Source organism: Henckelia pumila, chromosome 4, assembly GCF_033568475.1.
Source record: "Henckelia pumila isolate YLH828 chromosome 4, ASM3356847v2, whole genome shotgun sequence".
NCBI classification, from domain to species: Eukaryota; Viridiplantae; Streptophyta; class Magnoliopsida; order Lamiales; family Gesneriaceae; genus Henckelia; species Henckelia pumila.
This window is the reverse complement of record NC_133123.1, coordinates 166,566,783-166,578,492: the sequence shown is the minus strand read 5'-3', so window position 1 is coordinate 166,578,492 and position 11,710 is coordinate 166,566,783. Positions and strand designations below refer to the sequence as shown.

The following is an 11,710-nucleotide window of genomic DNA, read 5'->3' as shown; positions in this document are numbered from 1 at the left end:
CATACGTAGAATTACCTCTAACGAGGATCTTCCCAGCACTCAGAAAATGTCCCAACGCACATACAACTTAAGAATAATTAATAAAACCCATAATTCATAACAATGCCCTTAAGAATACTATTACCCAAATTCGTATTCATTTCCTTTTATACTATACATGCAAGGACAATTAACCCAATTACTAACACGTAAAATGAATTTCCCATGCAACTCATAATAGAAATGCAAACTATCGAATCTTAAATACAAAAGTTAGGATTACCCATGATCAAAGACGTTTCTGGGTTAGCCTCCTATGCCTGCATGACATAAACACGCCCCGGGATGTTCCTCGCATTAGGGCAGTTCATCGCAACGTGCCCCGATAGCTTACACTTGTAACAGACACCTGAACCAGCCATGCACTGCCCCGAATGAGGCTTCTGACAAGTCTTGCATATGGGAATACCTCCAGGATTTGGGGCGGCTGCCCCTTTCTGCTGCGGCCTCTGTGGGCCTTGCTGCCTTTGGTGTGGTCTGGGAGGATTCGGACCCTTAACCGGCCCAGTAAACTGCTTCTTCGCCGGTTGCGAAGACTGTCCACGGAAAGGCTGCTGAAACTGCCTCTTCTGCTAGTAAGCTGTTTGCATCTCCTTCCTCCCTTGCTCGGACCTCAAAGCTCTCTTCACTGCTGCACTATAATTCGCCACATCAGTCATGAAAACGTCGTGCTTGATATCCGGTCTAAGCCCATCAGTAAAGTGCCTCAGCCTCTCCTGCTCGTCATTCGCAATCAGAGGCGCGAAATGACATCCTCTCTCGAACCGCTTCACATATTCCGCAACAGACTTGTCTCCCTGACGGAGACTCATAAACTCCCTGATCAATCTACCTCGTTCCTCCGCAGTGTAGTACTTCTCGAAGAACATAGTCCTGAAATTCGCCCAAGTCAGGGTCGTCGAGTTCACTCCGATAACAGCTCCTTCCCACCAAAGAGCTGCATCCTCCTTAAGCATGCAGATAGCACATCGAACCTTGTCAGCATTAGTGACTCCCATATAGGCAAAGATGGTCTCTAAAGATCGGACCCACTCCTCATCAACAAGTGGATCGGTAGTTCCCCTGAACTCCTTGGGCTCCTGCTTCTTGAATCTCTCCGCTACATCCTCCTTGTGAGACTTCCTCCGCTGAGCAGCCTGGTTCTCGAGCAGTCTCGTAATCCCGGCCCACATGTTCACACTGGCCTGTTCGAATGGAGTAAGTAAAGGTGGCGGAGGTGGATTCTGGTTCGTCTCATCGCCATTATTGGGTTTGGTTTCCTGAGGATTCCTTCGGGAAGCCATACTGCATTTTTCATAAATCTCTCACATGATCGCAATGCATAACTAAGTATACTTAAAATTTTTCATATTTTAAACCAATATATCAAAAATCCTAAGCCCCATAAATAAACATAATTAAAATATTAAAACTTACAGACTGGTAGTGCGACTTCTGAGCTCCACGCAGTAGGCTAGTACCCTCCAAGGACCGCGCTCTGATACCAAATGAAACGACTCGATCCTACTACTACTATTTTTTTCTTTTACAAATAAATAACTAAATATTTAATATAAAATATATTTAAAAACTATGCATCCATAAATGAATAAATAAATAACTAATACTTAATATAATATATATATATTTGAAACGTGTAAATATATATATATTAAATAATTACTTTCTAAAATAATTATAAACATAAACAGTTTCCCATAAAAATATTCAAACTAAAAAAAAACCATAATAAGAATTTGCATGCAAATAAAATAAGTATAACCCATGCAATAAAATCATCATCAACCTCTCAATAAAAATTCTCACCTAAAATCCATAAACCCATAATTAAATCATAAAACATGTGCGGAAAACATAATAATATTCAATTCACTGAAAACTTGACTAGAGCGATGGTCACGGGCTAGCCAACTGTCAGGATCTCATACGTCCTCACCGCCAGTCGGGGCAAAATGCTCTACATCAGTGTCTACCTGCTCACCTGCACCATTTAAGTCTAGTGAGCCTAGAGGCTCAGCACGCTCTATCTCATAATAACAACATGAATAAAAGTGATGCACCATATAATACATGCAAGATACATAATAAATAATACATATATATCCATGCATGTCTTATTAATACATGTATCATAATCATCACATAACATAACATACATACTCATACGTAATCATCATGCATCATAATAAGGGCATATCATCATTTAAAAATCTGAAGGTTATATCCATGCTGTGTGACGTGTCATGTCGATTGATCAATCTAAAACCAGCGTACGTGACGGTGGAATCCCCACCTCTTGGCCCCTTCACCAGGCTGACCCCGGATTCGTAGGCAACATAATCATAATCGTATGGAAAGGCAATCGGGCCCCAGTATCCCGACCCACAGTCCCGTGTCATATGGAAAGGTCATCGAACCTAGGCATCCCATCTCCAATCCCGTAGGTTGTCACACACCCACTTCAACTCCCTTAAAATATTTTTCATTGTCCAGCATCACACATATACATATAGCATCATGCACATACATAAAATTTTTCATGATCTTATTTTCATAAAATATTACCCGTAAATATATATTTAATAATAAATGTAAAAACAATACTTTTTCATACTTAAAATATTCATGCAATAAATAAATATATATTTACGGACCATGCATAATTTTCATGGATTGGTTCAGGCTGCTGACTCCTTAGACTTAAGCCCATTAACTTTTAGATTTGCCCAAAAATTCAAAGACTGGCCCAAAAATTCCTATGGGCCCACGAGCCCATAAAAATCATAGGGCTAACTTAAATAAAATATTTGAGGCCTAATTAAAATTATTTGGAGGCCCAAATAATTTTATAACTAATTAATTTAGCCCAAAAACAAAATAAATCATTAAACACTTAAAAATAAAAATACCTGAGCCCGGACCACCTAACCTAGACCCGAACGAACCTGACATGACCCATGACCCTACTGACCCGACCCAGGACCCAGACTTGACCCGGAACCCAGCTGGAAACCCAACCCGATCCCCCCTCTTCTCTCCACTGTCGCGGATTGAGCAACCTCTAAACAGAGGCGGCGACCGCCCTGCACCGGCCACCACCGGCCGGTGCACCCCCACCTATACCTAGCCCACTTCACGACCTTTCCAACAAGCCAAAAACCAGACCAAATCATCGACTATGGAGGGAGAACGACGCTCTGGAATCTTTCTCATCTGCAACTCACGCGCAAACGCGAGCAGTTGCGGCGTTTTCCATCGTGCGGCTTGCTCAGACCACCAATGACCATGAAACCACTTCTGAGGCTTAGGTAACATCCCAAAGGTTCAAACCCAACAAGCCTTACCCCAAGCCGTGACCTGAGGAGGTAGGACGAAGTCCTCTTCCCCGAAACCCTAGTCTGCGATTCTGGACCGAAAACAGTAGCTTCGATCCTTGCCTAACCCAGCCTCTAGCGATGCCATGGCTCGACCCTAAGGACCCTATTACACCCCTTAACCATGAGTCAGCAGTCCCTGATCGAACCATCACAGAAAACGTTAAGAAACCTCATGAAGGAAGCATGAAGAACATGACTAGCTTATGCATACATGCAAATTCATCATAAAAAATCGAACACACATGCTAGATCAATGGTTTTCATGCAAGATCAGAATATACAACTTAAATGGTGGCCAAAAAGAGAATTCAAGCGTGCCTGTCTTGAAGATTTCGAAGAAAACGATAATATGGCGCGTACGGCAATCACCGGGACGAACGATCTACAATCTTTTGCTTAAAATCTTCAAAACTTGGAATGCTGCGTAATAGTCGTTCAGGATCGAATAGTGTATTCCAGGAACAAGGACAAATAAGTTTTATATCCTCAACTACCCCCGGGCCAAGGGGGATGTCTACCCCAGGTGCTTCCCTGGAGAAACAAAATGTCTCTGGCCATTTCATCTTATTGCTTTCCGCTTTAACATATAATAAGAATTGGAAAATATTCTATGTAATTAATAAAGGTATTACTTGCATTGCCCTGATTTTTATTCTTAATAGCATACGGTCTAGTAGAACATCATATACGTGTTTAACTTCACATCTCAATTTAAGAAGCCTTCTTAAAATACATGGCACATGTTCACACACATATTTCAGCACCCACAAATTGAAAAGGACCGAAAAATTGCAAGTTTCAGAGTGCTTTCCAAACCAAAATTTGTGATGCTAACATGGGTATAACTTATATTCCAACCCGTTTGCTAAATCCTACTTTCCTGAAACTTTTTAACCCACTAATCATGTTGAAAATACAACACTAAAAAGGAAAGATTGTGAATCTCTTACAAATGATCACTATTATACCCTCTGTAGCTCATGCCTTGAACTTAATTCAGAAAAAAAATGATCACTATTATACCTCCCACCTCATTTGCAAGCACAACAAAACTGAAATTTCGGAACAGTACAATGTACATAAATAGATCCCGAGGTACAATGCTTCTAATCTCTTCCATTCACCAACAATAGTTAATACATACTTTGATCACAACCTGCATCAATAACAAACCATTGGTTATTATAGAATAGACCGTAATGCATGAACTAAAAGGTAAGTGCAAGCAACCACATGGATGCATATTATGGCTCACCGGCTTCTTTGGTAAAGTCGATTGCTGCAACAGTGGCAGATGCCTTGAAACCAACATCTTTAGCTTGTTCATTATCTTGCCCTGTGGAAGGCTTGTCTAACACTTTGGTTGTGGTTTGTCGCTGCACCACAAAAGTACAAAGGATTGATTACTTGTGGATGAGACTAATCAAATGAAACAAGCCTTAGCCAATATCAGGTGAGCCAGAAGTTGAGCTAGTTAGATATCGTGTAAATGCTTTGTTCTGAGAGGAGCCAGGATGTATGAGAGGATGAAAATAAATTATTTTACATCACAAGATGGTCCATGATTTGTTGGTTATTCCCTTACCCTGTGATCCACTTGAGAAAATATAAAACCATCCTCTTATATTTCAGTCCATAAAGCTCTCAATGTAGATGAAAATCAATATTTCCATTTTTTTCCCCATTTTTAAGTCAGTCTTGATAATATCAACTACAATTCTTCTTTTAGACAACAGTTAACTTACACAAATGGAACCGTTGAAGGATCTGCTAAGCAAATATGTAAGAAGAACCTAGAAATCAATTTCACCATTTCAACAGGTAAACATTTCAACAGGTAAATCGACCACACTAATAATTTCCTTTCAAAAAACATCATCATTGTCAATCAAATTTACAAATACATGTTATCAGCTTTCCTTTGATGAAATTTTCCATATGTTCATGTTATTGCACTCCACAATCCGAGTATGCACTGTATTAAATGTCTTTTGACTCTGCAGCTCATACAAGTTCAAGTGCTCATACTTGATCTACACTGCTATTGCTTATAGTAGTACTCAAAAGTCCTCTAGCTTTTCTTTCCGAAATGTATGGCTGAAGATGAGGTCATCATTTTCTTTTGACCATCCACAACTCAAACAAGTTTAGTGCTCATACTTGATCTTCACTGCTATTGCCTACATCGGTACTCAAATTCCACAAGTTTTTCTTTCAGAAATATATGACCGTATGTAACATTTCTAGCCAAAAATACAGTAGAATGAAAAACCACAAACCAAAAAAAAAAAGAAAAAAAAAAGAGCATAAACCTCATTAGATCCACGATTTCTTGACCTAGCTTCAGCATTGCCGATGATTTGAGAATAGTTGTAAGTCAATGGATCCTCCGAATTCAAGTTTGGAGTCGGACTCTGAACTTCATCATGCTTCCCTATCCTAGAGTTACTCAAGCCCATTGCTGAATCTGTTGCAGACCGATTTAATGGAACCAAGGGCACTCTTTGGGCAGAATTGTGAAGTCCTTGACTTGGAAAGCCATATACAGGAAAATTGTGACCCGGAATTCTTGGGAAATTAATGGGACCTGACATAGGATGTGAAAATTGTGCTGTTTGCATAGGAGGTACAGGAAAAATCGGGCATCTCTGTGTTCCACCACCATTCATGTCTAGCATACTCGTTCCAAAACCCATTCCCATATTCATACCCATGCGTGAAAAGTGCGGTACGTGCGGAGGATGCATGTGTTGAATGCTCGGTGGAAACATTACTGGTGGCATGCACAACCCAGCTCCCATGGACATAATCTGCGTTAAAAAAAGAAATGCACCAAGAATGTAGGTCATTTGATCAGCTTCAAATAGAAACACAATACCCTCAAATCATATCGATGAAGTTAAATTATTGACGAGGTGAACCATTGTAGAGAAAAAGGAGAATGGGAAAGCTAAATGAGTTCGAAATTTGAACAAATGACTGCATAGGGAAGTGAAAATTTCACCTTACCTGTACTTGAAGTTGAAGCGTCTTTAGATATTCAATGGCTTCATCAAGCATTGAAGCTTTATCCGCCTGACAGAATTGAAAGAAACAAACTGAAGGAAATGGGAAGCCAAAAAAAAAAAAAAAAAAAAAAAAAGCCCTTTACCTTTTATAAAGTAAAGGGTAAATTAAATTCAATTTCAAACTCAGAAGAACAGATATTGACTGGCAGTAGAACTTAGAATCCAATTGGAGGGAGAAGGCTAGACCATACAAAACGAGGATCAAATTTACAGCTTCTATGTTTTTTAACTAATCAACTCAGAGTAGCCCAAGAGCTACAGATAGAAAAATATTAAGCATTCACGCCTTATAGAATGCATTACCTTATTGCAATTGGGTATGAGTTCTTGTAAAGCACGCATTTTTTCATTGATCCTATCCCTTCGCCTCTGTTTTCACATCATAAATGGGATTCACCTTAAATGCAGATATAAAAGCGAGTCAATTCAATTAACATTTGGGTTATTCTGGCTCACCCGTTCAGAAAGATTATGAACTTCTGCTGCTCGGCTTCTCTTTGACCCAGTACCTCTAGGAGAAGTTGCCTTTTCAACACCAACACATTCAGTTTGAATACCCTGTGAACATAACAGTGAGATATGGATGACCACTAAAAAACAGTTAAGTTGAAGCTTATTTCATATTAAGACTTACATCGCTGCGGCATTCAGACACCTCTACATCAAGAAATTTTCTTTTATTGTTAGGCCTTTTTTCACAAGAAACTGTCTCAGTGCAATTGTCAGAGCCTACAGAGGATGAAGTAACCACAGGCTCGACAGTTTTTGCACTGTCTCGGACTGCTTTTAAACCGGAATAATTACTTGGAGTTATGGGATTGTCATTCTTGACGGAAGAAACTTGGGAAAATTCTTCAGTGTTTTCAGCAGGAAGGGACTCCGAGACCATCGAATTGCCCGTCACACATGTAGCTGGCTGAACATGAAAGCTGATGCCTTTTTGTGAACTACTTAGAGGTTCATTAAATGCGGATTTGAGAAGATTAGGCCGACTAGAAACCGAAACATTATCCTCACCTCCAACTCTTTCCTTTCCCAATGAAACCGCAGCGGGAATTCCATTATGGATGGGAGTTTTAGCTTTGACAGCGGATGCTGGTCTTGAGAAATGGGAGAAATTCAACAGATTATTATTAGGAAGTTTAAGATCCGGCCACTCCACCTTCTTAGTAGCAGAATCATTTGCCAACTCTCTACCTTGAGCAAAACGCCCAAAGACAGGATCTGTATGTATACTAGTGCTATTGCTAATAACATCTGAAAATTGAGATCCCGAGGAATCGGATGTCTGGCCCTGCAGAGGCGGCCACGGATTTGATATGTGAGCTTTACAAGACAAACCCTTCAAACCAACCCCATCATTGCTCTCTGTATGATCATAACTATAACTCTTGTCCACTGGTACAGCGCTATGGTGCATGGAAGACGCAACACCAGATGTTTCAGGTAAGACATCGGAACAGTAATCATGAGGCAGGGCGTCATCGAAGGGAAAATTCAACCATGGATCAATTTCATCATCCTGACTTAAATCCAGCTCCCCAGACGGTACAACCGGAGAAATGTCGTTCAAGTTTGTCTCGAGGTCACAAAATTTTCCAATCCTTGAAACCGTTGACTGTCCTACACCAGCATCCCCAGTTGTAGGAGGATTAGAATGTAAAGTATGACTTGTAAGGGTTCTTGCGGCCCTACTGGACTGACCTTGCATCATAGGTTGCCCATTCTCCCATACTAGCTCAACTAAATCACCATCCACTCTGCATAAATTCCACCAATTATGTCGTAACCTTATAATAATATACTCGAAAATCCACAAACTTCACATGAAAACTATCTAAATGAATCAAGAAAAAATGGATTTATGAATAAAAGGCAAGAAATAGAGTGAATCTAAGCCTGAGGTTACCTAGAAGAGTTATCGGTAGGACTTGTTTTCAGCTGGCCAGATTCAAGCTTTCCTCTAGCCATTCTTAAAAACTCTGACAGAGGCATAATGGACAAATAATGCAACTGGAACTCAGATAGCTGAAAATTGAATCAGATGAACTTTTGTTATCAAGATCCAAAGGAACCAACTCTCTTTAATGCTGCTGACTGTGTGAGGTAAACCACATCAATAAGTGACTTAACATCCAAACTTATACAAGATTTTTGGCTAAATTTTAGGATGTGTGCAAATGTAGCATAGAAATAGAAAATACCCACCAACAAGCACCGCTAATTTCATATACATATGTCATAATAATCAGTAAATATATAAAACAAAAATCCATAATAAGAGTTAAAAGGAACAATTTCAAGACAAATGAAAATATAATGAATTACAATAGCGAGACTAAGAATGCTTTAAAAACTACAAAATTGATCTTGTTTAAGCTAAAAATACATATATTTTTAAGCAAACCCAATCATGAGAAGTGAAACCCACTGGAGATCTCATTAATTAGTCAACAACTCTAATACTTTTAACACTTAATCTCAACACTAAGCTAAATTTAAACGAACTTCAAGAAAAAAAAAATCCACCTTTTTAATCAGCTCATCGCCATTAAGTTCACAACTCCCAAAACATATTTCCCTTCCGCGGAGAAATTATCGCAAACTCGAAAAGATGTTATTCTTTCTTTGACCTTTAACCGGGAGCAATGACGATATTCCTTGAACCGGGCAAAAGATTTTGCTAATCCAAATGCATCACTCGGCTACGAAGCTTTAATCTTCAGCAAACCTCAGCACCTATGAACTCCATTTTTTCTTGAAAATGTATATACAGTTAATTTAGGGACTCGTAGAAGGCGGCGAACGGCCTGCCAATCGGGAGAAGCGGAGCGAAAAGCAAAGTGTGTGCTGCAGTTTACTATATATAGAAAGCTTTTGAACATAGTCCAATTGTCTTTAACACTTGTTGATAAATACTCGCACACTATTTCAAACAAAAAACTAATAGTAAATTTGTAATATTTTGTCATAGTATTATTTATTTATTTTGAACAAAATAAAAGTAAGGGGATAGTTTGGCTTTGGGCAAATCATAATTATCATCCTAGCTCGTTCGTGGAATATATTTTATTTTTTTAGAAAAATTGTAAAACCCGTCATGTTAAAATAAAGGTCACTTACAATTGTGTGTTTTTTTTTTTTTTCAAAATTAAGCACATTTGTCTCTTTGGCGAGAGATTTTACGGTTGCCTAACTTTTATAAACGTTACGTTTTGAAATATCATTAATTTTATATGAGCATTATAGGACTTGTTTGGGATGTTAAATGTCATTTGTCCTCATCGATGGTGACAATGTATTTTTTCTCTCTAACACATATATAAAATGTTGTTGTTTGTAACACGAGTAAATATTGTAAATATATAAGATAATGTACATTATGAATCGTAAATATATATGGATAATGTTATGTGTACATAAAGTCTTATATAAAGGGTTACACGCCCTGTTAAATTAGAAAAGTATTTTAAAATATTTTTAAAATATATTTATTTTCAACTTAGAATTGTTTGTCTTGTTCAAAAAAACTGTAAACGAAAATATTATTATTTTTATTTTATTATTTATTGTGCATTTTAGAGGTGTCAAAATTGAACCCGACCCGAGTTGACCAGATAATTATCGGGTTAAAGTTGAGGTTTTGGGGTTCATGTTGGACCCGAAATATTTGATTTCTTTAAATTTTTTAAAAAATAATTAAATACACATAATAATAATAATCAAAATATTTTAATTTAAATACATAATAGCTTATCTAGTTTCATATAATTTAAATTTGAAATTTCAAGTGTACAATATTTAAAATATACTTACTACACAAAATAAAAATTATTTTTAAAAATCAGTGTTTACAAAATAATTATTACATGTTGAAAATCTATGATACAATATACAATAATTTTTTTTCAAACATTTAATATTTAAAAATATAGTAAATATTTCTTAATTCTATAAATATGTACAAAATATTTTTAAAAATTTCTCAAACCAAATCTGAATAAATCAACTCGACTAACCCGATCAACCCAAAACCTACATAATTTGATTTTTTATTTTTTTTTTAACAAAATAATTAATTATTACACATAATAATATTAAATATAGTTTAATTTAAATATATAATAATAAAATCTCGTTTATATATGATTTAAATTTGAAATTTTAATTTTATAAATTTTAAAATATATTTACTATAAAAAAAATAGACAATTATTATTTTTGTTGAACTTAGTAAATAATTATTTTTTTATAATTATATTTTAAAATTTTATAAAATAATTATTTTTGTTGAACACGGTAAAATTAAATCTATAAATAAGTAAAAAAAAATATTTCGTTAAAAAAAATTTTGAGCAAGACAAAGAATTGTAGATTGAAAAGAAAGAAATTTTTAAAAAAAAAAATTGAGATATTTTTCTAATTTAATAGGGCGTGTAACCCTCTATGTAAGACTCTATGTATACATAACATTGTCTTATATATATATATATATATATATATATATATATATATATATATATATATATATATATACTAGAAACAATGCACGTGCGTTGCACATGGAAAATACATGTTGGAGTAATAAAATTCGAAACAAAATTATATAACTCTACAAAATGATGATGACAATGGTTGTAGTGACCCTACCCGGATCCACTATCTAATCATAGTTAATTAGCACATGCAATAATATATTAAAAGCGTAAGGAGCGGATAAATTAAAAATACAACAAATCCAATCGGCAGAATACAACCGACGATAACAAAAGTGTATAAATACCATTATACAACCAAATCGAAGGTTCAGGATAAACAAATCCCTACCCTATAAAACCTCACACTCTCGGATCCTCAATCCTGCTGAGAGCCGCCAGGACCGTCCAGCCTCAAACCTGCCCCGCCACAAGGTACACCACAATACCCAAACACAGGGGCGTGAACGACAACGCTCAATACATAAGCAATGATATATGTACAAATATGTGCACACAGATGATTTAAAATCTAGGTAAAATACTTGCTCATGGCGCCAGGAATATACAGTACCGGCTAGAGAGCGACTCCGGAGGGTACTCGTATATTCTATATAAGGGCTGAGCCAACCCCATCCTGACCCGAATCCAAAACAGAATACAAGTCCTATATGGAAACTGTCATACCTGACTCGAGTCCAACATGAGATCACTATTCCCTATGAAGACTGTCAATGACTCACATCTCTCC

The 11,710-nt window shown here is 36.9% G+C and overlaps 1 protein-coding gene across 3 annotated transcripts; it reads right to left on the bottom strand.

Moving 5' to 3' along the window:
• Nucleotides 1–4,184: 4,184 nt before the first annotated feature.
• On the bottom strand, nt 4,185–9,337 carry LOC140863686 (transcription factor PIF3-like). Of its 3 annotated transcripts, none has more exons than XM_073267283.1 (9): nt 9,014–9,337; nt 8,394–8,581; nt 7,119–8,244; nt 6,941–7,042; nt 6,788–6,853; nt 6,426–6,491; nt 5,729–6,226; nt 4,672–4,792; nt 4,185–4,572 (listed from the first exon to the last, which is right to left on the bottom strand). In XM_073267283.1, the coding sequence occupies exons 2-9, from the start codon at nt 8,477–8,479 to the stop codon at nt 4,550–4,552; spliced, it is 2,088 nt and encodes a 695-aa protein (XP_073123384.1). In that variant the 5' UTR covers nt 8,480–8,581; nt 9,014–9,337; the 3' UTR covers nt 4,185–4,549. The 3 variants fall into 3 exon arrangements, with proteins under 3 accessions (XP_073123384.1, XP_073123383.1, XP_073123385.1); XM_073267282.1 differs by having other exon boundaries at nt 8,394–8,512; XM_073267284.1 differs by lacking the exons at nt 4,185–4,572; nt 4,672–4,792 and adding an exon at nt 5,204–5,596 and having other exon boundaries at nt 8,394–8,512.
• Nucleotides 9,338–11,710: the final 2,373 nt, after the last annotated feature.

Coding starts and splice junctions, on each gene's coding strand:
- LOC140863686 (XM_073267283.1), bottom strand. CDS start 8,479: ATGCCTCTGTCAGAGTTTTTAAGAATGGCTAGAGGAAAGCTTGAATCT. Junction 8,245..8,393: donor CCTACCGATAACTCTTCTAG/GTAACCTCAGGC, acceptor GAATTTATGCAG/AGTGGATGGTGATTTAGTTG. Junction 4,793..5,728: donor GAAATCGTGGATCTAATGAG/GTTTATGCTCTT, acceptor TTTGTGGTGCAG/CGACAAACCACAACCAAAGT.